Source organism: Pocillopora damicornis, chromosome 9 (assembly GCF_964200805.1).
Source record: "Pocillopora damicornis chromosome 9, jaPocDami1.2, whole genome shotgun sequence".
NCBI lineage: Eukaryota > Metazoa > Cnidaria > Anthozoa > Scleractinia > Pocilloporidae > Pocillopora > Pocillopora damicornis.
In genome coordinates, this window is record NC_142678.1 from 13,448,733 (window position 1) to 13,473,858 (window position 25,126).

General features: G+C 38.4%; 2 protein-coding genes and 1 pseudogene across 2 annotated transcripts; all 3 read right to left on the reverse strand.

Moving 5' to 3' along the window:
• Positions 1-4,333: 4,333 nt before the first annotated feature.
• LOC149040244 (low molecular weight phosphotyrosine protein phosphatase-like) lies at positions 4,334-15,275 on the reverse strand. Its single transcript, XM_089183045.1, has 2 exons — positions 14,962-15,275; positions 4,334-5,273 (listed from the first exon to the last, which is right to left on the reverse strand). The coding sequence occupies exons 1-2, from the start codon at positions 15,273-15,275 to the stop codon at positions 5,111-5,113; spliced, it is 477 nt and encodes a 158-aa protein (XP_089039171.1). The 3' UTR covers positions 4,334-5,110.
• On the reverse strand, positions 5,519-8,361 carry LOC149040245 (uncharacterized). Its single transcript, XM_089182997.1, has one exon. It carries the CDS (start codon positions 8,254-8,256, stop codon positions 6,556-6,558), a length of 1,701 nt encoding a protein of 566 aa, XP_089039123.1. The 5' UTR covers positions 8,257-8,361; the 3' UTR covers positions 5,519-6,555.
• Positions 15,276-16,569: 1,294 nt separating the features above from the next.
• LOC113677148 (uncharacterized) lies at positions 16,570-20,037 on the reverse strand (annotated as a pseudogene).
• Positions 20,038-25,126: the final 5,089 nt, after the last annotated feature.

Consider the following 25,126-nt stretch of genomic DNA (forward strand, 5'->3'; position numbering starts at 1 on the left):
CCATATAAAATTAAACGTAATCCAAAAAATCATGTAAGTCACCTGTCAATTCACGAGTTTGCTCACAGAGGACTTTGATTATCAAACTGGAGACGGGAGTAATACAAAAAAGGGCGGGAGTTGGGAAGAAAAGGGCTGGAAAAGAACGGAAGGTGGGAGAACGTGGTACGGAAAGTTGGAGGCTGTGGGGTAAGAGTTGTTCTCGAAGTTCATCGAAATCATATAAAAAAAGGAAGAACTTAGGGGAAAACAAGAACAAATTCAACAAGTGGTAAGATTTGATGATAACTGACCATATTTTAGTTTCCACTAGATACAAAAAAAATTACACTTTTCATCAACGGTGTACTTGCCCACTTGAGTAGCCAAGCTGAGCAAAGGACTCGCATCATCTCACCCACATGCTCTGCCAGCTATGAAATAATTAGCATTTACTGCCAGATTTTCATTTGATCTCCAAGGATCATTATACTAGTATTTAACCAGCTAAAAATTTGTCACGCGACAAAGTTCCCTCAGAAATTGGTCTCGTTTGAAAATCGTCACGCATGAAACAAGAGCCTAATGAAATTCTAAATTTAATTAATGAAACATTCGACAAGAAAAGCACAACTGTTCAAAATTACTTAAGCAAACATTGGGCCTATCACAGCAGTAACTGTCCACGCATTATGCTTAAAAGACAGATAAAGGCTAATGTTAAAATTATCGAAAGATAAGAACACCATGACTAAAATAAAAAATATCAACACTTTCACTCACAGAAGGTAATCACATTCGACTTCTCCTTACAATATCCATACATCACCAAGTAATCAGGTAACAAGAATGAACAAATGTCTCAGCTTATTACTGAGTAAGACGTGTCACCTTGGCATGACACAAAAAAATTATTTCTTCGCATTAAAAGAAGTTATATGGCAGTTACAATGTGAAATTTTCTTGATACATCTCAAGAGGTGATGACCCCAAAACTGGTTGCCAAATAAGCATCATATCTCTAGCTAAGCCTGGAGCCACCAATAAAGTTCCTACATGATTAATTATGGTAATTGAACTGAGTGGAGTGCAATTTGAGCTGAAATCATACTTGTGATTTCAAAATCGAACAAGCGCACGGCGCGAGTTCGATTTGAAATCACAAGTATGATTTCAGACCAAAATTCCGCGACACGAGGTTCAATTACCACTTTGTTACATCCATTTTGAAATCGCTCAAATACAGGTTTGGTCGGTTTAATTATTTTATTGATGCAGTACCGAGCCGGCTTGAAATTAAATTCATCCATTTTATGGGGGGAAAAAATAGGAGTTTTGGAGACAAAATTTGCAAAATTTGCCACAATTTGTCTTTCATTTTCCTGCAATTTGATCGGTTACCTTAAACAAGCCCTGAAATCTGATTGGTAGTTTTTTTGTTAGTGTAGCCTTCTCATTGGCTGGGAAAAAGATGCGATTTGAAGCAAATAATGGTGCGATTCGTGAATAAATCGCACCAATTAGAGCCAATCAGGGACCACCAGCGATTTCAAAATGGGTGTAATAAATTATGTAACACTTATTTTCCATGAAAATTACAAAACTCCATCGCATTTGTTCGATTAAATAATAGCGCATCAAAAGTTGATAAATTGAGGCTATAAAAGCTTTCACTTTGGGCATGAAACTTTAGTCTTAAGTTACATCATGCTGTGTGAAAAATAAAGGCATTGTGCTTATTATGTTAATTGCATGATTATTGTGCAAAACACCAATTTATCCATAATAATAATTAGCCTATTCACTAGAAGTGAAAGTAAGAAGGGAAATCAGTGCGTTTTTTAAATAATTATTACTTTGGTTTTCATATACTGAAACAGGATTGATACTGCAATGCGTCCCTCAGAAGTCACTGCAATCGCAAGCGGAGCCCAGATGAACTCTCCGAAATGGATCGAAGTACTTCGCATCAACTTACTGTCATTGGCGTCTATTTCTATATACAAAATATTACCCTTAACACCAGCTATGACGACTTGTTCACTTTCCCTGTGATATGCAATTTGTAAAGATCTCAGATCCTTTTCCAGATTAAAACTGTGCAGATGGTCACCTTGTTCGCTGAATATGTGAACACGCGACGGATCCACTTTTTCCACCACCATAACTCTGCCATCACTTACAGCAGTGATTTCGTACGAGTAACTCAAGATTTGTCTTCCAAAACTGCAAACAAACTGACCATCGGTCTCATATACATCCACAACAGAACATTCGCTTTTCTTGGCACCCTTCAATACCACCACTTTATCACTATCACTGACTGACAGTTTACACAGGTCAAAGTCGAATTCCATTGCCCTGACACGAAACCTGTGATGCTGTTCAACGTTTCTGTTAAACTTAAAAATCCAGCGCTCGCGACTCGACTCTTCTTCGACTAGGGCATAAATGTTGTCGTTTTTATCTGTGGCCAGATCAACCAGCGAGCCGTCAATAAGAAGAGGAAGTCTGTAACGTTGCACAAACTTGCCACTGTTGTCAAACACCTTGATTGTCAAGCCATCGTCCTTTACAAGACAATGCCCGCTTGAGTTGGTAGCGATACATCCCGGAACATTTAACCTGTTCTCCTCTTCGCCATCATGACCAAGTATCCATGGTACACTACAGTTCTCCATACCCTGTTCACAAAGTATTTTTGTTACTCTCCCGTCTCGCAGCAGATCAACTTTCTCCTTTCCTGTATCAATCATGGGCCATTGTGGCAATGGTTCTTTCGGGAGTACTGTTTGTGTGACATCGTAGGCGACACGATTGACAAGACAGACACTGGAAATAACTTTGAGTCGTTCTTTTTTGTTAAATAAACCCTTCACCCTGATTCCTGTCTTGAACTGTTCTTTAAGACTTTGCTGAACCACTGGCAGACCGTTGAGCTCTTTAATAAAAACTTTACATGATGCTACAACATCCTTGGGATGGTCTATTGATTCTAATGCTGTTGCCATCACTCGGTACAGCATTGCTAAGATGCGGTCATTTGGTGAAAGCGCTTCATTAGAAAAAGCATCTGTTGCTCTTTCAAGGGAAAATTCGAATCTCTTCTTTGCTCTGGTGAGCTTTCTTCTGGCAGATTTACTAAGCTCATCCCTCCTTGTGTCTTCAAATACATCATATAGCCGCTCGATTCCTTCTCTAAAGAAGCTAATACTTGCTAACAAATCTTTCCTTGCTAATCCATCCAGCCTGGATTTTATTTCGGGTTTATTTTATTTCCTGGGTTTATTCTCGACAAAAATATTTCCAACATGGTTGAAGAACTAGAACCAGTACCAGGAAAAGAAAGGTTTTCGTACCATCCAAGCAAGCATTAAAGCGTATTATGAGCGAGCTTAAGCCGACTCATACGTACTTGCCTTTAAACGGATAAAGTGAAGGTCGTTTTTCCGCTCGGATTCGGTGTTGATCCCGTTTTGAGTCCATCTCTCTTCGTGCACAAGTCCTCTCACCGTAATAGAGCGTTATATGTTGGGATCTTGAATTATAGCGGAGTTGCGATCGCAAATTGTAAGTTTCGATCGTAAGTTAGTAACTTGCGATCGAAAACTCAACTTTCCTTAAAAGCCACTACATGATAGACAGTCCGCCCAGTACTACATGCCTGATATTAAAATGACACATGAATAAAAGGGGTAATGGTGATGCTGTGTCGATGGGGTATTACAAGATGATTTGGTTCTATCAACTGACGTTCTTACGAAGGACTAACGCCGTAAACGTTTAAAAACTCTTTTCAGCAGCCAATTTACATTATCAACTCAGTTGATCAAACAAATTATCTGGTTTTTAAATTTTCTGCGTGATTGCGCAAAAATGTCGCCACCTTTACTGAGTGAACCGATGGTATTAACTGTACTATGGTATTTCGGGGAATAAAATCCTTCATTACATTTCGTTAAAAATCACCTGTGATCGTTGCAATCTGATCGAATCTCCGTAACCGGATAAATCGCATCTTTATCCCAACCAATGAGACCGCTCTACTAAAAATACAATAACCAATCAAATTTTAAGACTTGTTTAAAGAAATCGATTAAATTGCAGGAAAATGAGAGACATTTTGTATCCAACGACTGAATCTCGTGATTTCAACAAATTTGAAATAAAGTGGTAGTTAATTACCATAATAAATTTCGTTATTGCGGTGATCTTAAATCCTGCTGTTTTTTTCCTTTTTGTTAAGTTGTCAAAGTCTCCGTGTGCGGCGAAACAAATTAGTGGCATTGCTTTTGTTTCTTATTCAGTAGCCTGCGGTGAAATAATCAACCAGCCATGTCGTTTAAATCTTTTTCTGAAATTTATTTAAGTCATCGTAGCGGCAAAGGGTCCGTAAGATGGGAAAGATCGTTTGAAAAAAAATTGATCGAGCAGAATTTGAAAGAGATTACTATCCACAAAACGGGGTACCTCCTGGAAAATCGTCTTGAGCGCGGTACTTAACCAATAGGTTCCAAGTTGCCGTGCCGGCTGCGCCTCGTGTGCCACTTTGTTCTTACCACATTTTGACGTCCTCTGTGATCTATTACTGAACAGAAGCACGACAACTTGGAATCTATTTGTTTTATATAATAAAGAATTTAAAAAAGTTTTAATGATGACGAAATACGTCTGTCCTCCAATAGATCATAAGTGAGAACCAATTAAAATGCGTGCATAACTGAGCTTATTATATAATTTAGAATAGACCATGAAAAACTATATGTCACTGTGGAGCTTATAAAGTATAAATTCTGAAAATAACAAAAGCTGGTTGTCACAGTATTTGTTTTGGCAGGCACACAACTTAAAAGCTTTCTCTATCTAAAAAGCAAAAAAAAAAAACCAAACTTGAAAGAACTTTGACCAGTGTTTTGGTCTGTGTTCAGTTGTGTGTGTAAATCATGCATGGATAGAAAACATTGCAGTTTCGATGTTTCGTCCATTATTCACTCGTGCTGTGGTATTCAGAGCGTCACAATACACCTAAATACACCCATCATCATCCCTAAAAACTAATTATTTCCCTTCAGTGCGTCTAATTCGAAAATATTAAAATTATGATTGATAAACCAGTAAGTTCTTCTCTTCTCTAACAGTGTTTCAAAAACTCCACACAGCATCTATAAACATGATCGAACATTTTTTCATAATCTGAAATGTCTCCAAACAAAGGATCGTCTATATTCGACTCTCCTTTGGGGTCATATGTTCCAAACAGTTTTACTTCCGCTGGCGTAGTGCCATCATTTGGCCTAAAAGTTTCATTCAGACGTCGTACATTTCTCTTATCAAAGGCCAATATTACATCGAAATGACGAAAATCATCTTCTTTTACTTTTCTTGCTCGGTAGTTGCTGGCAATTTCATGTTTCTTCAAAACTTGCAACCACTTGCACTTGGAAGTTGGAAGCTGTGGGGCAAGAGTCGTATTCGAAGTTCAACGAAATCATACAAAAAAGAAGAACATAAGGGAAAACAAGAGCAAATTCAGCAAGTGGTAAGATTTACTGATTATATTTCAATTTCCACTAAATACAAAAAATTTACAATTTTCGTTTGCGGGCAAGAGTTCCATTTTGCCCGCTTGAGTAGCCAAGCAGAGCAAAGGATTCGCATCATCTCACTCGCGTGCTCTGCTAGCAATGAATTAATTAGCATTTACTGACAAGTTTAATTTGATCTCCGAGGATGATTATACTCATTTTTTACCATCTAAATTTATCACGCGACAAAGTTCACCGCAGAAATTGGTCTTGTTTGAAAACATTTTACGCAGGAAACAACAGCCAAATAAAATACTAAATTTGATTAATGAAACATTCGACAAGAAAAGCACAAGTACTCAAAACTACTTAAGCAAACATTGGGCCTATCACAGCAGTAACTGTCCACGCATTACGCTGAAAAGACGGATAAAGGCTAATGTTAAAATCATCGAAAGATAGGAACACCATGATTAAAATATAAAATGACGCACATACGTGTGAGAGAGACTGGATATCAACCCCTTTCACACACACAAGAGAATCACATCAGTTCAACTTCTCCTCAAAATATCCATACATTATCCAGTAAATAGGTAATGAGAATCATAAGCAAATATCTCAGCTTATCGCTGTGTCAGACGTGTCACCTTGCCATGACATAAAATAATATTTCCTCGCATTACAAAGAGATATATGGAAGTTACAATGTGTAATTTTATTAACACATCTAGAGAGGTGAGGACCACAAGCTGGTTTCCAAATAGGCATCACATCTCTAGCTAAGCCTGGAGCCACCAATAAAGTTCCTACATGATCAATGATGTAATACTTATTTTCCAAGAAAATTTCAAAACTGCATAGTATTAGTTCAATTAAATTCCAACGCATCAAAAGTTAATAAATTGAGGCTATAAAAGCTTTCATTTTGGGCATAAAACTTTAGTCTCAAGTTACATCATGCCGTGTGGAAAATAAAGGCATTGTGCTTATTATGTTAATTGCATGATTATTGATGCAAAACACTTAGTCTGTAAACTAAGCGTGATTTTTAAATAATGATTACTTTGGCTTCTAAACCGTTAAGCTCGGTTGTTACTGCAATGCGGCCCTCAGTGGTCACTGCCATCCCCAGCAGAGAATAGGACTGTCCCATATTGACAGGAGTACTTCGCACAAACTCACCATCTTTGGTGTAAATTTCTATATGCAAGATGTCTGTATCATAGTCCTCACCACCGACCACCACGACATGTTGACTTGCCCTGTGAAATGCAATTTTTGAAAACCTCATAGACATTTTCAGATCAAACGTGTTTAGATAGTAACCTTGTTCGTTCAATATGTGAACACATGACGGATGCCCTTGTACCACCATAACTCTGCCATCACTTACAGTGGTGATGTCGCATGGGCGCCTCAAGATTTGTCCTGCAAAACTGCAAACAAACTGACCATCAGTCTCATAAACATCCACAGTATGATGTGTCTTGCTCCATTTACTCTTCAGTACCATCACTGTACCACTATCACTTACCGACAGTTCACACCATCCAAATTTATAGCCCTTTGTCCTGACGCGAAACTTGTGATGATAATCAGCGGTTTTGTTAAACTTAAAAATCCAGTATGGGTCCTCACCACTATTTTCTGCGACCAGGACATAAATGTTGTCATTCATGTCTGTGGTTAGCCGAAACCACATATACATCGATGCCTCTCTACCGCTGTCATCAATAAGAGGAGGAAGACTGAAACATTGCACAAACTTGCCACTGCTGTCATACACCTTGATTGTCGAGTCAATGTCTGCTACAATATATTGCCCGCTTGAGTTGGTAGCGATATCACGCGGGTAAGTTAACCTGTGCTCCTTTCCACCATCATGACCAAGTATCCATGGTACACTACAGTTCTCCATACCCTGTTTACAAAGTATTTTTGTTACTCTCCGGTCTCGCAACAGATCAACTTTCTCCTTCCCTGTATCAATCATGGGAAATGGTGGTAATAATTCTTTTGCAAATGGTTCATTTGTAAATGGTTCTTTAACGTGTACTGTTTGTGTGACATCGTGGGCGATGCGGTTGACAAGACAGACACCGGAAATAACTTTCTGTCGTTCTTCTTTGTTAAATAAACTCTTCACTGCCATGATACCTGTCCTGAGCTGTTCATGAAAACTTCGCTGAACCACGGGCATACCATTTAGCTCTTCAATGCACACTTTACATGGTGCTACAGCATCTGCGGGATGGTCTATTGTTTCTAAAACTGTTGCCATGACTCGGTACTGCATTGCTAAGATGCGGTCATTTAGCGATAGCGCTTCATTAGAAAAGGCATCTGTTGCTCTTTCACGAGCACGTTCGAATCTCTTCTTTGCATTGGAGAGCTTTCTTGTGGCAGATTCAGTAAGCTCCAAGTGTTTCATTCCTTCAGCGAGCGACACAGCTTCCGCACAAGCCGCTTGTGCTGTATCCGCGCCATACACTCTCCTCGACCTTTTCTCTTCAAATACTTCATACAGCAACTCGATTCCTTCTCTAAAGAATCCAATACTCGCTAATAAATCTTTCCTTGATAATCCATCCAGCTTGGACTTCATGTCATCGATTTCTCGCATGATGATGCCGCGAAACTGTTGATCTGTTACGTCGCCATCTTTAAGCTTTTTTGCTGCCTCGTCTCTGCCTCTATCCACAAGCCATCCAATAGTCACTTTGAAAACTGCTGTTATGATCGCAGACATAATGGCAGCTTGGAGTTTAGTAATCTGAAGAAATTGGGAGCTTTTTTCAGCGAATCTTCACTATAAGTAACCCCTCAAGCGTCGATGAAAGCGAAAGAAAAAACAAATGATGGCAAAATTTCAAGAATAATTGCAATTTTGGAATGATGATAGCTGTCAGCCCAGAAAATAAAACAAAACAAAACATAACAAAGAGAAAGCAATCAAGGAATGATGGTGTGAATATTTATAGCCTCTTCAAATAATCCTTTATTGGAAAAACATATTTGTCTTTGAAAAGTTATGTTGCTCATTGCAGACACTCAAATAGGCTGTTGTGGTCTTAAGTTCTTCCTTTCGCCAACGAATGATAATGTGAGCATTAGAAATCCCTGACAGGTATCAGAATATATACAGGTATAAAATGTTACTTGTTATCATTGAAATTTTCAATCACGTCACGGCATCATTCGACTTCTCAATGGAAATATTGTTTGATGCCCGAGGAAAATCAAAGTGCTCTGTGAGCAAACTCGTGAATTGACACATGATTTTTTAGACTATGTTTAATGTTATCTGGTTTAGGGAATTTTGTGGTTGATTGTCATATCTAGAGTACGAGCAGTAGTTCAGTGTTCGCTGTAGTGTAGCAAAGAAACAAAGTAACGTTGGGATAAGAAGGCATTACAATTGAAATGATCATACTGTTACATTTGACAAGGTGGATGATGTCATGTGTTTTAAACGTCTATCATTTTTGTTTCTGGTTCAAAAGAAAAGGTTGGAAGTAAATGTGGGTGAAAAGTGAAATTTACTGTCTTTCGTTGTAAATATTAGAAAATCAAGGCAATACTGTCTTAATGAAAACATTAACGATTCCCTCTTTATCAAATGAGACAAACGGGAACGAGTTTTGAGTGATATAACTAAGCCAAGCCTGCCACCGTCATTTTGGATCTCCGCCTGGGTAGATTTAAGTCACGTGCTAGGCAACATATAATCAATAACAAGATAGAATTTCATTTCAGGCCTATTTATCAATTTTGTGGTGTGTAACTTTCGCATTTTAGTACGTTGTATGTATGTTGAATCTTCAAATTATCTTGAAACTTAAAAGAAAATTGTTCTTTAAAAATTCACTGAAAATCGGTAGCTAAAATTGTTTGTTTACGTGTTATTTGATTTTCGTGTTAACTTGTTATTTCGTCAGTCGCCGGCATCTTTTGTTGCTTCACACAGGAAAAACAGACGCGACGAAACGTAATGATCAATTTTGTCCTCAATCTCACGCTATAACAGAAAAAGCTTTTGAACACCTGTAAACTCCGAGCGCTTCGCAGTAAGTGATATTTTCAAAGAAACTTCGGATTGTTTTCAAGTTCAAGGATTGTAAATCACAATTTTATGAAAAACGAAGGTTGTTCTGTTATTTCAGTATGAATCCTTGCATGCCTGCCAGTCTCTGGCGCCGCTTGTTGAAACTAAAACGAAAAAAAAAAACACTCTTTTAAGATTATCATTGGCTTCTTTTTCACCCCACCACTATTCTTAGCAACAAAGGTCGCCATTTCGTCTGTTTATTGCTCGCCAAAAACTATCAAATGCACTCAAAAGCCTAAAATCTAAAAAAAGTTTACAGGAATCGACCAATCGAGCGAGCGAGCGAGCGAGCGAATGCCATTCCCCACATCGTATCTATAACTCGCTCTTGCGCATGCGCGCAATTCACGAGTTAAAAAGGATGATCATTGTTCACGAATCTTCCTTACTTTTACTTATACTGAGTTCTTTCTTTACCTTGTTACCCGTAAATAACTGTTATACCACAACTGGAGCTGGAACGGGTTCCTTCAACCAAATTAGTATTTGGCTACTTATAGGGTTTTGGCCCCACACACGTACAATCTAATTGACTTCAAGAATCTTTGGAATCCCTTCTCACAGCATGGGTTGAAAAGCGAGCCGTGTGAACTCAGAGGGTGAAAGACTGAGTTTATATTTATAGACTCAAACCCATACGCTAAATCATGATTTCAAACCAGATATCGTTATCGCCAAGCTTTACACTATACAGTTAATAAAGGAAGGCTACGGAACATAAGCTGTATTTTGTTATGAAGTAATATGTCTCTCATGCACGTCACTGATGTTAGCTTCTTTTGAGTGTTTTATGCATCATTAAGTAGTGCAGTGTAATCAGATGATTAGAAAGTGAAAATGCAAGGCGAGCCATTCAGAGCAAAACACAACCCAGATAACTTCACTTTTTCAGCAGCGTGTCTCTTTTTACAGTAAGTTTAACCAATCAACAATAGTTATTGCTCTTCATAATATCAACTAATATATAGCAAGATAGGGAAAAAACCGTGAGTTTCTTGTTCTGAATCGAAAAACTTAAAGGAATCTTGAATCTTGTTCGTGGTTGTCCGACGTGCGCCCGTCTATCGCGTCCTATTTAGGTTGAAACAACATTTTGGGAATTTTCATCACTTATGGTCATGTCATAAGTTAAAATACTTATTAACCAAGTTTTACTTGGCCGGGTTTTTTTTCTGTTTGTGTCTTTTTTTTATCGTCTTTTTTTTTTCTCTCGTGTGTGTGTTTTTTTATTTTTGGGGGGTTTCATTTAAGTAACACTGAACGTACAGCAATGTATATAGCATTGCAGAAAGTGTCACCCCTCCCAAATGGATATCACTGGGTATATAACATTTAGGTAAATTTCACATTCATTCACAGATAAATATTCTCGTAGCTTCATATGCACCAGATGTTCTTTTCCTATCTTTTGCTCCTTATCACCTGGTTCACTTTTTCTCGCCGAAATTAAAGGCAACGTAACTAACTCTCATCACGTCGATGAACTGTCGCAATTTCAAAATGAACAATTGTGAATACGCACATGATGACAATGCCTTAGTGAACCGTTACCCACATGATGAACACAGACTTACAAACAACACAACAAATCCAAAATAACTATCAAAGTGACCTTATTCTTTTCTTCCTTGGCTTTCATTTTCTCAGAATTGATCAAAGCATCACCCAAAGATGGATTTCGATCTTTACTTAGAGGAAACAGACTAAAATAACAGAAACTAAGGTCACAGACGAGTTTGTTATGTATCGTATTCTTGTTAGATTTTACTGTCATTGGTGATAAATATGGGGAGGAAGAAGAAGAGGTGCTTCTTTTGTCGGAAACCCTGAATTAAACAACTTATTACATTGCCCGGTCTACATTCCACTCCCTGATTTTCAACCGTCAAGGTTTCTTTTTTGTGTCAGTATGCCTTCAGAGGCATGAATTTAACAATCACTGACTTCCTTCTAAAACAGTAAGGCTCACTGAGTAATAATTGTCTCTTCATGTGAAAAGCTGAGCCCCCTGAAAGCCAATATTCCTGCAGTAACTAGGCTAGAAACTTTCCCCTTTCGAACTTCTTAACAATCACGGTTGACGAGATGAAACTTTAGAGTTGCCATCCAGTTTAGCTATAAACCCTATTATATCAGCGTTTGATACCATCAGAGCGTATATCAGATTAACACATGTATAGAATGTACTCCAAACAACCGCGATTTTAAAGACTCTTCATTATATTTTCATTGTCAGCAAGAAGAGCTGGAATTCTGAAACATTTCTCAAACTTGCCTCTGTTGTCAAACACCTTGATTGTCAAGTCACAGTCTACTACAATATTTCGCCCGCGTGAGCTGGTAACGATATAACACGGATCATTTATATCCAGTACTCCTCTACACCATCCTGATCAAGTACCCATGATACAATACGATGCTCCATATCCTGTTTACGCAGCGCCTTAACTATCCTCACGTCATGCAGCATGTTAACTTTCTCCTCTTCTGTATCAACTGTAAGCCATTCCGGAGCAGTAAATCCCCACTGTATATAGATTGTGTGACACTTTAGGCGACACGATCGACGGGACAGACACCAGAAATGATTTCTTTGTTTTTCTTTACTGATCAAACGAACCCCTTAAGGGCATTGATTCCAGCTCTTCTTTTTGACAATGGTAAATATCTATCGATTGATAAGGTGACAGGGTGACACTTAATTAAGCCACAGAAATGAACAGCAACATCTATATGCTGGTAGACAAAATTTGTGATATTCATAGCTTCTGCATGGACCGTTATCATTCTTGGATAGGTTCAGGATTTAGAACTGGTTTTCTCCTGGTCTTTCATGCCACTGCAGACCGCATTTAGCTCTTAAATACACACTTTACTTGCTACTGCAGGATCCGTGGGACTGTCTAACGTGTTTAGTACTGTAACCATCACTCGGTTTAGCATTTCTAAGATGCGGTCAGATGTTGATAGTCCCTTCCTTCTACATAGCTCGACAACTGTGTCATGTCACTCCTCTTGGTTAAAGAAGTCTTAGAACACAAGTATAAACATTTACTCAGGAAACCATAAAATAAATATCACAACACCAATAAATTCCAATTTCTCCACACGATAAATAACCACAGCAAAGCAGCGGAAAGGCCAGGGCAAAACCAGTTCTTAATCCTGAACATATCCAAGAATGGTAACAGTCCAAAAGACTGAGGCTATGAATATCACAAGGAAAATAAACAGCTGTACACTTCAGTAGTTACAAACTTGATCCATGAGATAACCCTCTTAATGAAAATTCAGTACGTAAATTACTGCAATTTTTAAGAATATTGGATAAGTCTGTCCTAACTTTAAACTTTTATTTCTCATAACAGAAAGATGCACAGGGCCATAAAATTTCATAGCCTATCAGTCACCTCAGTTAAACTTTTCCTCCATCTCTAGTACAAAGCTTCGTTCTGCCGAAGGGCTAACGCTCGAAACTTCAGCTTTGAAACTTTTTACGGTGGCCAATTTACGATATCAACTCAGTTGATCATATCAAATTACCCTCTCGCACAAAGCAGCGAACTAAGCATGTCAACGAATTTCCTCGAGGTCTCCAAGAAAGTACTTAAGGTGTGAAGGGAGGGAAATAGTGCAGAAAAAAATAAAAAGAGAAAAAAGACTCAAGAACTCCGGCTCGAGAGATAGCTTCGTTGATTCATTTCTTTTGGGGGGAGGAGAGGGGTCAAATCGGTTTTGTCGAATATAGCAATGCAATAGAGCCAAGAGAGAAAGGTTTGAGAAAGCAGAAAAAATCGTTATGACATGAAATAAAACGATAAGAAACTCTGGCATGAGTCACTGAAGCGTCATTCGCGATTTAGACTATCGTCAATCCAAATTACTGGCGTCACCCTACCACAGAAGATCTCACAAGAATGAGGAAATGAATCAGCTATTTGAAAAGGATTTATCGTTCCCAAACGAATTATTCTGCCCTCTGGCGACAGAAAAAAAGAGCTCCATTTTCGCAACTGAGCCTTAGTTCACGAAGGGATGTTTCAATCTATAGCCTCTACTTACGAGGCATGGAGGGTCACCACTCCATAAGAAAGCAGCTTCGGGCAACTGACACGTTCATTGCACCAAAAAGGCAAACACGAGAGCGATATTCTTTCAATTCTACTAGGTACCTCGCTTGCCAGTATCTTCCCTGTGAGAAACTGCTTGTAACAACTCAACTACTCTCATCAGCCAGAACTTAGGTGGGTCATGAAACAATGATTTCTGAAACCTGTAGTCAACGCACACGTACTCAACCAAACCACTCCTATTCTGGCAGATATCAGAAGAAGTTGGCAAAATACCTTTAAAAAATTCAGCATGTTTTTGGACTGTTAGGAAAAAAAATAAAACGAAACAACAAAGATAAAAACGAGACTATGGAAATGTGCAGAACAGCCGTGGGTACAAGAGTTCCCGGAATTTCTCATTCCTCAAATAGTTTTTTTTTCCCTAAATATTTGAAAGTTCTTGTTTCTGTCGGGAGAATTTCGATTCAGCTGCCACAAGGGTTGCTACTATATATGACTCTCAGAAATCACGTTTCTAGGAATCCCCGCTTAAAATGATGTTAAGGTTTTAACATCCACTAAATTAAAACTCTTACTTCCGGTGAAAATGTTTACCGTCATTTTTTGGCCAATATTGATCTTTTTGATATACGGCGTTTTTGTATGACAGACAGCTAATAACTTTTTTACATAACAATCATTTTGGTCGAAAACATTTTGAGCCGGGGCTTATAGCTTGCGATTTCAAAGTCGTCTAGTAATACCTAAATTACAATTATTCCTTGCGAGTTACATGGAAAAAGTCCGTCATCTTCTCTGCATATATTACGCGTCAGTTATTCAGCTGGCATCTGTTGCTTTGAATTATGTAAAAACTGTAAAAAAGAAAAAAATATATATATTATTAGATTTAGATTACCATAACATATGTAGAAACCTTTTACCTTTAATGAGATGGTCGCGCGAAGTATGTTCTAAACGTCATCAAAATGCTTTCAAATAGATTTTGATTACAACAATTTTTTTCACGTAAAGGAATTAAGAAACTAGTAAAGTTAATGTAAAGTGTTCGTTTACTTTTCTTGCGAGTAATTACCAGTTATTTGATCCATAATCAAAACTACAACAAAATTCTCGAACGTAATTGGTTATCACCAGCTCGATTTGAGCACTAATGGAAAGTTAACACGTCATGCCTGTGTAAGTGGACAGCACGCTGCTGTCTCGCATATCGCCGAGTTAACTGTTGTTCTATTTTATGAAAAAGTGTAATCGCGCAGTGCCGTCATTTGGCTTGAAAGTTTCATTAAGACCTCGTACATTGCCCTCATCAAAGGCCAACATTACATCGAAACGACGAAAATCATCCTCGCTTACTTGTCTTGCTCGGTGGTTGCTAACAATTCCATGTTTCTTCAACACTTGCAACCCTCGTTCGCTCGATGGGAGTCCTTCACGAACAACATGAGTTCCAGCGCTGTCAATTTCCCATTCGGTCCTATCTTCACGTTCTTGTAAAAGGTGCCTTAAAATCGCTTTAGCGGTAAGAGAACGACAAGTGCTCCCTCGACAAACGAACAGGATTTTTCGATATTTAGAATCCGCCATCTTAGATTGCAACAAGGCGAATAAATGGTAAAGTGCCTCTATCCTAATTTGCAGCTTGTCAGAAGGGAAAATTATTCAAATTATTGATCGCGTACGCGCACTGGGAATCAACCAACTTGAAAACATCTGGACGCTCTTTCTTTCAAGTTCTCGAATAACGACAGCTATAAACACCGAATTTTATTCAAATCGTTCGAATCCTGTGATGTAACTAACGAAAAGTTTATGTTTCTTTTCAAATGAAGGATACTTATTGGGTAAGAGTGCCTTGCACCACAAACGTGGAGGGTAACAAAGAGGAACAAGCTCGGAGAACAGAAGGCAGAATCTTAAGAGGGCGGAAGAAGGGATCTACACATGGCGGGTAGCGGGAGCTGGAATTGAAAAGGCACTCGTTTGTTGTTTCTTACTGCTCATCAATAAATGGTAACCAGTGAAAAACATATACCCAGCAAAGGGTTTTTTTCCACTTAATTCCATTTAAGGTCTACCGAAGCATTAAAGATAATTTCATTCGAGAGGAAACATAAAATTGAAATCAGCCGGTGTAATAAGATACCTCTCGAAGTCGGTTACGTCATACGTCATGAATGAGAGAACATGAAACATGTAAACAGTGTCAGCAGTCGGAATTATTCGGCGAGCAAAGCGAGTTAGGTCCAACGTCGTCTAAGGCCATATTGCTCAGCCTCAGCATTTTTGTATGTGGCAATGAAAAATCAGTCCTCGTTTCTGCAAATATTTATGTTACAATTATATAATCACATAGCTGAATCATACCGCTAGTGAACAAATGTGTCATAGAATGTATGAACAACTTTTAAAACTTTCTGCAGAGGTTTTAAAAAGATCTCAATTTCTCGAAGAAATCAGAGTAGTTTTAAAATGTGACTTGGAGACCCGCCGAACAATAATGTGCAACAACAGTCTATCAGCGCTTAAACTGAACGCTCAAAAATGCAAACGGTTGAACAATGGATGAGTAGTGACTTGAATCATTCGTTGGAGCCAGCTTTCCTACAGCTCACGGCTACAGCTACTTCCGGTGAAGAGCGAAAATTTAACATGATGTGTATGCAATTAGTTCAATTAATAGTCCTTTTAATCAAACCGAAGACGGGAGTAATACAAAGAGGGCCGGGAGTTGGGAAACAAAGGGTTGCAAAAGAACTAGAGGTGGGAGAACGTGGTACGGGAAGTTGGAAGCTGTGGGGCAAGAGTCGTATTCGAAGTTCAACGAAATCATACAAAAAAGAAGAACATAAGGGAAAAAAAGAACAAATTCAGCAAGTGGTAAGATTTACTGATTATATTTCAGTTTCCACTTAATACAAAAAATTTACAATTTTCGTTTGCGGGCAAGAGTTCCATTTTTCCTGCTTGAGTAGCCAAGCAGAGCAAAGGAGTCACAGCACCTCACCCACGTGCTCTGCCAGCTTTGAAATAATTAGCATTTACTGACAAGTTTGATTTGATCTCCAAGGATCATCATACTAATTTTTCACCATTTGATTTTGTCACGCGACAAAGTTCACAGCAGAAATTGATCTTGTTTAAAAATTGTCACGCAGGAAACAACAGCTAAATAAAAAACTAAATTTGATTAATAAAACATTCGACAAGAAAAGCACTAGTGTTCAAAACTACTGAAGCAAACATTGGGCCTATCACAGCAGTAACTGTCCACGCATTATGCTTAACAGACGGACAACGGCTAATGTTAAAATCATCGAAAGGCAGGAACACCATGATTAAAATGTAAAATGACGCACATGCATTTAAGGGAGACTGGATATCAAGCCCTTTCACTCACAGGGGAGAATCACATTCAAATTCTCCTTACAATATCCATACATTATCCAGTAAACAGGTAATGAGAATAAACAAATATCTCAGCTTATTGTTGTGTCAGATCGTGTCACCTTGCCATGACATAAACAAAAATATTTCCTCCCAGTAAAAGGAGATATATGGCAGTTACAATGTGCAATTTTATCAATACATCTAAAGAAGTGAGGACCACAAGGCTGGTTTCCAAATAAGTATCATATCTCTAGCGTAAGCTTGGAGCCACCAATAAAGTCCCTATATGATCAATGATGCAATACTTATTTTCCAAGAAAATTCAACTGCATCGCATTTGTTAATAAATTGAGGCCATAAAAGCTTTTATTTTGGGCATGAAACTCAAGTCTCAAGTTTCATCATGCCATGTGAAAAATAAAGGCATTGTACTTATTATGTTAATTACATGATTATTGATGCAAAGCACCAATTTATCGTTCATAATAATTAGTTGGTAAACTAAACGTGAAAGTAAGAAGGGAAAATCAGTGCGTTTTTTAAATGACGATTACTTTGTTTGGACACCGGGTTAATACCGCAATGCATCCCTCAGTGGTCACTGCAACCTCTTGCGGAAAAGAGAATGGCTCTCCCATATGGATAGAAATACTTCGCACAAATTCACCATCTTTCTAAAAAATTCTCAGGATCGACCACGGCGACCTGTTGACTTTCCCTGTGAAATACAATTTTTGGAGAGAATACAAACCTTTGCAAATAAAACTTGTTTAGATGATCACCTTGTTCGCTGAATATGTGAACAACTCTCGGACCCCATCCTCCCACCACCATAACTCTGCTATCACTTACAGTAGTGATGTCGCACGGGTAACTCAAGATTTGTTGACCAAAACTGCAAACTGACTGACCATTAGTCTCATAAACATCCACAATCCAATATTTCTTGCTCGAGTCACCCTTCAGCACCAACACTTTTCCACTATCACTGACTGACAGTTCACACAGGTTAAAGTCGAAGATAATTCTCTCGACGCGAAACTTGTGATGCTGGTCAGCGGTTTTGTTAAACTTGAAAATCCAGTATGAGCCCATACGACTCTCTTCCCTGACCAAGACATAAATGTTGTCATTCATGTCTGTGGCTAGCCGAAACACCCTGTTTTTAATCGATAGCTCTTTATCGCTGTCATCAATAAGAGGAGGAAGTCTGAAACCTTGCACAAACTTGCCACTGTTGTCAAACACCTTAATTGTCAAGTCAAAGTATGCTAAAATATATTGCCTGCTTGAGTTGGTAGCGATATCACTCAGCACCTCTAACCCGTGCTCCTCTTCGCCATCATGATCAAGTATCCATGGTACACTACAGTTCTCCATACCCTGTTTACAAAGTATCTCTCTTACTCTCGCATCTCGCAGCGGATCAACTTTCTCCTCTCCCGTATCAATCATGAGCCATTTTGGGAATAGTTCTTTAACGGGTACTGTTCGTATGACATTGAAGGCGACACGATTGACTAGACAGACCCCGGAAATAACTTTGCGTCGTTCTTCTTTGTTAAATAAACTCTTCACTGCCCTGAAACCTGTCTTGAGCTGTTCTTGAAGACTTTGCTGAACCACCGGCAGACTGTTTAGCTCTTCAATACACACTTTACATGGTGCTAAATCATCCTCGGGATGGTCTATTTTTTCTAATACTGTTGCCATCACACGGTACTGCATTGATAAGATGCGGTCATTTGGTGATAGCGCTTCATTAGAAAAGGCATCCGTTGCTCTTTCACGAGCACTTTCAAATCTCTTCTTTGCATCGGCGAGCTTTCTTGTACCAGATTTAGTAAGCTCCAAGTGTTTCATTCCTTCAGTGAGCGACACAGCCTCCGCACAAGCTGCTTGTGCTGCATCCGCGCCATACTTACTCCTCGACCTTGTATCTTCAAATACTTCATACAGCAACTCGACTCCTTCTCTAAAGAAGCTAATACTGGCTAACAAATCTTTCCTTGATAATCCATCCAGCTTGGACCTCAGTCATCGATTTCTCGCATGATGATGCCGCGAAACTGTTGATCTGTTATGTCGCCATCTTTAAGCTTTTTTGCTGCCTCATCTCTGCATTTATCCACAAGCCATCCAATAGTCGCTTTGAAAACTGCTGTTATGATTACAGACATAATGGCAGCTTGGAACTTAGTAATCCGAAGAAATTGAGAGCATCTTTTAGCGAGTCTTCACAATAAGCAGCTTCTTAAGCGTCGATGAACGCAAAGAAAATAGCAAATGATAGCAAAATTTCAAGAATGATTGCAATTTTGGAATGAGAATTGCTGTCAGCCCAAAAAAAATACAAAGCATAACAAAGAGAAGGCAATCAAGCCTGGCGTGAAGATTTATAGCCTCTTCAGAGAATCCTTTGTTGAAAAACATATTTCTCTTTGAAAAGCTATGTTGCTCATTGCAGACACTTAAATAAGCTGTTGTGGTCTTAACTTCTTCCTTTCACCAACGAATGATGTGAGCATCAGAAATCCCTGACTGACATCAGTAAATGCACAATTAAAAGCTCTTTTTGTGTTGTGTAATAAAATGATACTCGTGATCATTGAAATTTTCGATCACGTCATGACATCACTCGACTTCTCAATGGAAATGTTGTTTGATGCCCGAAGCAAAAAAGAATGGTAATTGTTCACAAATCTTCCGTAGTTGTTAGCTTTGTTCTCAGCTGTAATATGTTTTATTTATAGTTCTTTCTTTATCTTGTTACCCGTAAATAACTGTTATACCACACCTAGAGCTGAGACGGGTTCCTTCAACCAAATTAGTATTTGGCTATTTATCGGGTTATGGCCCTACACACAAACGATGTAATTTACTTTTAGAATGATTGGATGGGTTGAAAAGCGAGCAGAGTGAACTCAGAGGGTAAAAGACTGAGTTTTTATTTATAGACTCAAACCCATATACTAAATCAAAACAGATATCGTTATCGCCAAGCTTTGCACTTTACAGTTGACAAAGGAAGGCTGCGGAACATAACCTATATTTTGTTATGAATAATAAGTCTCTCATGCACGTCACTGCTGTTAGCCTCTTTTGAGTGTTTTATGCGTCATTAAGTAGTGCAATGTAATCAGATGATTAGAAAGTGAAAACGCAAGGCAAACCACTCAAGGTAAAACACAGCACAAATCACTTCACTTTTTCAGAAGCGTGTCTCTTTTTACAGTAAGTTTAAACAATCAACAATAGTTATTGCTTTTCATAACATCAACTAATATATAGCAAGATAAAAAAAATATGTGAGTTTCTTGTTCTGAATTGAAAAAAATTAAAGAATCTTGAATTTTGTTTGTGGTTGTCCTACGTGTGCCCGTCTATCGCGTCCCATTTAGGTTGAAACAAATTTTGGGAATTTTCATCACTTATGGTCATGTCATCAGTTAAAATGTTTATTGACCGAGTTTCACTTGGCCGGGTCTTTTTTCTGTTTGTGTATTTTTTTTTCGTTTTCCTTTCTCTCTCGTTTGTTTGTTTTGACTTTTTTGGGTTTTATTAAAGTAACACTGAACGTATAGCGATGTATGCAGCATTACAGAAAGTGTCACCCCTAACAAATGGATATCACTGGGAATACAACTTTCGGGACGACAGATAACTATTCTCGTAACGACATGTACACCAGGTGTTCTTTCCCAGTCTTCTGCTCCTTATCTCCTGGTTCACTTTTTCTCGCCGATAATAAAGAACAATTTAACGAACTTTGACGTGCCATGCATGATGAACTGTAGCAATTTTAAAAATGAAAAATTATGAATACGCGCATGATGACAATGTCTTGGTGAACCGTGACCCACATGATGAACACAAACTTACAAACAACACAATAAATCTAAAATAGCTATCAAAGTGACCTTACTCTTTTCTTCCTTGGCCTTCATTATCTCAGAAAAAAGTACAATTTAAAGCCCTTTTTTAAAATTTTTTTTTGAATAAAATGTTACACGTGATCGTTGAAACTTCAAACACGTCACGGCATCATTCAACTTCCCAATGGAAATGTTGTTTGATACCCGAGGTAAAAAAGGATGATAATCGTTCATGAATCTTCCTTAGTTGCTAGCTTTGTTCTCAGCTTTAATGTGTTTTGAAGTTCTTGCATTCACTTAAAGTTCTTTCTTTACCTTGTTACCCGTAAATATCTGTTATACCACAAGTGGGGCTGGAACGGGTTCCTTCAACAAAATTAGTATTTGGCTATCTATCGGGTTTCAGCCTAACACACTTACGATCTAATTTACTTCTAGAATCTTTGGAATCCCTTCTCACAGTGTGGATTGAAAAGCGAGCCGTGTGAATTCAGAGGGTGAAACTGACTGAGTTTATGTCAATAGACTCAAACCCATTCGCTAAATCATGATTTCAAACCAGATATTGTTATCGCTTAGATTGCACTTTACAGATGACAAAGGAAGGCTAGGAACATAACCTATATTTTGTTATGAATAATATATCTCTCATGCGTGTCAATGCTGTTAACCACTTTTGAGTGTTTTCTACATCAGTAAGTATTGCAATGTCATCAAATGATTGGAAAGTGAAAATGCGAGGCAAGCCACTCAGAGCAAAACACAACACAAATCACTTAACTTTTTGCAGCAGCGTGTTTCATTTAACAGTAAGTTTAACCAATCAGCAATAGGTGTTGCTCTTCATAATATCAACGAATAAACAGCAAGATAAGGAAATAAAACTGTGAGTTTCTTGTTCTGACTCGAAAAAATTGAAGGAATCTTGAATTTTGTTTGTGGTTGTCCCACGTGCGCCCGCCTATTGCGTCCCATTTAGGTTGAAACAAAATTTTCGAAATTTTCATCACTTATTGTCATGTCATAAGTTAAAATACTTAAATCAAGGTCACAGTTGAGTTTGTTGTGCATTGTATTCTTGTTAGATTTTGCTGCCATTAGTGATATATACGGGGAGGAAGAGGGAGAAGTACTGCTTTTGTCAGAAATCATGAAAACAACTTACTACATTGCCAGGTCTGCATTCCACTCACTGATTTTTAACCGTCAAGGTTCCTTTTTTGTATCAGTGCGTCTTCAGAGGCGTAAATTAAACAATCACTGACCTCCTTTTGAAACTGTTAGGCTCACTGAGTAATAGGTGTCTTCATGTGAAAAAACGAGCCCCCGGTTCAGAGAGCCAATATTCCTGCAGTAATCAGGCTAGAAGCTTTCCCCTTTCGAACATCTTAAAAATCGTGTTGACAAGAAACTAGAGAGTTGCCATCCAGTTTACCTATAAACCCTATATCAGCGTCTGATACCACCAGAATGTATATAATTAACATAAAGGCTATGTACAGAATGTACTCCAGACAACTGCGATTTTTAAGTCTGTTTCTTATATTTTCTTTGTCAGCAAGAAGAGCTGGAATTCTGAAACATTTCTCAAACTTGCCTCTGTTGTCAAACACCTTGATTGTCAAGTCACAGTCTACTGCGATATTTTGCCCGCTTGAGCTGGTAACGATATAACACGGATCATTTATATCCAGTGCTCCTCTACACCATCCTGATCAAGTATCCATGATACATTACGATGCTCCGTATCCTGTTTACACAGCGCCTAAGCTATCCTTACGCATGCAGCAAGTTTACTTTCTCCTCTCCTGTATCAACTCTGAGCCATTCCAGGAGCAGTAAACACCTACTGCATATAGCTTGTGTGACACTTCAGGCGACACGATTGACGGGACAGACACCGGAAATGATTTTCTTTGTTCTTCTTTACTGATTAAACAAACCCCTCAAGGGCATTGATTCCTGTGTTGAGCTGTACTTTAAGACTTACTGAACCACTGACAGACCGCGTTTAGCTCTTAAATGCACACTTTACTCGCTACTACAGCATCCGCAGGACTGTCTGTTTGTCTTTTTCTGTCCGTTCTCGATTTTTTTCATCCTCTCCAAGCATTGTGTTTGATTTCCAGATCAGCCATTCAACTCTACGAAATCGTTCTAACCTGGCAAATTCTAACCGAACTTGCAAGATTCTTAGGGACTCTTCGCGCCGACTGACCTTACCTCAGATCAAAGAGCGTGAAGCAGTTAAAGCGATTTGTTTTACGGTTCTCTGTTTGTTAGTACTAACAGCACTGATTAAAACTTCGGAGAATTCATTCGCACCTTAAAAATAGTCAGTTACCCACACATTCAGTTAGTCTACCGCTTATACGAGCTGTTGATAAAACGAAACCACAGTCAAGGGTTACAGAGCTATTTTATGACCACGGTGCATAACAAAATTTTTTCGTTATCAACACAGCCACGCTAACGCGCTGAAATAGCTTTCATTCCAATGTGCCATCATGATGCAAAACTCACTTTTGTGAAGACTGCCAAATATCTGCTAAGTAAGATTTAAAAACGAATAATAGGCAATGATAAACCCCGCTGAATATCCGAAATGATAAATCCTCTTTTCCACTCGACTATATCATCACACCTCTGCCCTCGTGTTGCTGTGATGGCTGCCAGCGCCACGAGGAAGATTGAAGACCAGTCAAACCTTGCATAGGGTAATTCAGTATTAAATTAGTAAATTAGCCACCGTGAAGAGTTTCAAAGATAACGTTTCGCGAATTAGCCCTTCGTCAGAGTGAATGGAGGATTTGTGGGTTGTGTGTGTGTGTTTATATGCAGATGTTGCAATTGCAGACCTTGCTTAGCCTTACATACATAGCCTAACATATCATAAAATTGTTACGCTTGATTTTCAACTAATTCTTTTTTTTTCATTAGATTTCTTCCAGCTCGGCCACATCCTCTGAACGAACCCGACAGATGCTGAGAGCTCGGATGAAATCGAAGATCTGACTAGTGCAGGATAGAGGGCTGCTCACTGTGACAACAACTACCATACGTTCCCTTCTTAGTATTAATCAACAGCCAATATGTATCGGAGGGGAGGGTAAAGAGTGCATTCAGGACTGACATGCGCATTGCACGATTGAGACATGCCCTCAGAGGCGAGTTCTTCGTGAACTGTTGATTCATCTGAACAGACTCAATTTAAGCTCGGATAGATATGCTTGAGCGTTTAATTGATTCATTTCGAACTGCAAGCGTTCTTGTTATATAAATGTACATGTTCATATTTTACGTATACAAAGAGCGAAAAGTGAGAATAGACGTAATTTTCATGAGACATTTTAACCCGTGTGGGTTCAAAGTAAACGTGAATATAATGTTTAACAAAATCATCACTCTATCGAAGTTCTGTTTGCAGACCTTGAGCAGAAATATTTATGGCAAAGGCTTCAGAGAAATGCAATAACGAAATAAAGGTATTGTTGAGATGATGATATCTAACAAATAGTTATTTTTATATTCATAATTTCCCAACACCGAATTTCCTCATGATATTGAACAGATGTATATAACAGTACGTACTTCTTAATGCTTGTAAATCCAATTTCCATGATTGACACAACTTTTACCATATTCTCTCTGTTATTAGCTATTTATGTACTAAATGGAAAAACAATTTCCATAGAAAAGGCTAATTGATATCACTGTAAAGGAATTGATAACGAATGAAAAACACTGCATTTCATGGTGAAACACATAATATAACCCGAGTATTTTAACGAATAAAAACGACTGTGAAGAATTGTTCGTTAAACTCTGATGTATATAGGGGAAAAGTTTCGACACATATATTGAGAAATAAGTCCATCGAGATACAAAAATGAATAAGCGATACACTCAAGTCTCCAAAATGGTTTACCTGCCAAGCCTTCGGATGAAAAAAGGAAGAAAAAATGAAAAAAAGAAGTAAAATGGTATAAAAAGAATTGATCTTGTCCATGCTGTTAACAACCACCATCCAACTTGTGACGTCAAGCAGAAGAGGGTGACCTGGTTCTCGATAAAAACATTTCAGACATGTCGAAAGCACTAGAATCAGTACAAGGAAAGGAAAGTCTTTCGTGCCATCCAAGAAAGCACAAAAGCGCACTATGTGCAAGCTTA

Bases quoted from the DNA above. Each gene is read 5' to 3' on its own strand.
- LOC149040245 (XM_089182997.1), bottom strand. From the start codon at position 8,256: ATGTCTGCGATCATAACAGCAGTTTTCAAAGTGACTATTGGATGGCTT.
- LOC149040244 (XM_089183045.1), bottom strand. From the start codon at position 15,275: ATGGCGGATTCTAAATATCGAAAAATCCTGTTCGTTTGTCGAGGGAGC. The intron at 5,274-14,961 runs GCCAAATGACGG...TGAAACTTTTAG, and splicing joins GGTCTTAATGAAACTTTCAA to GCCAAATGATGGCACTACGC.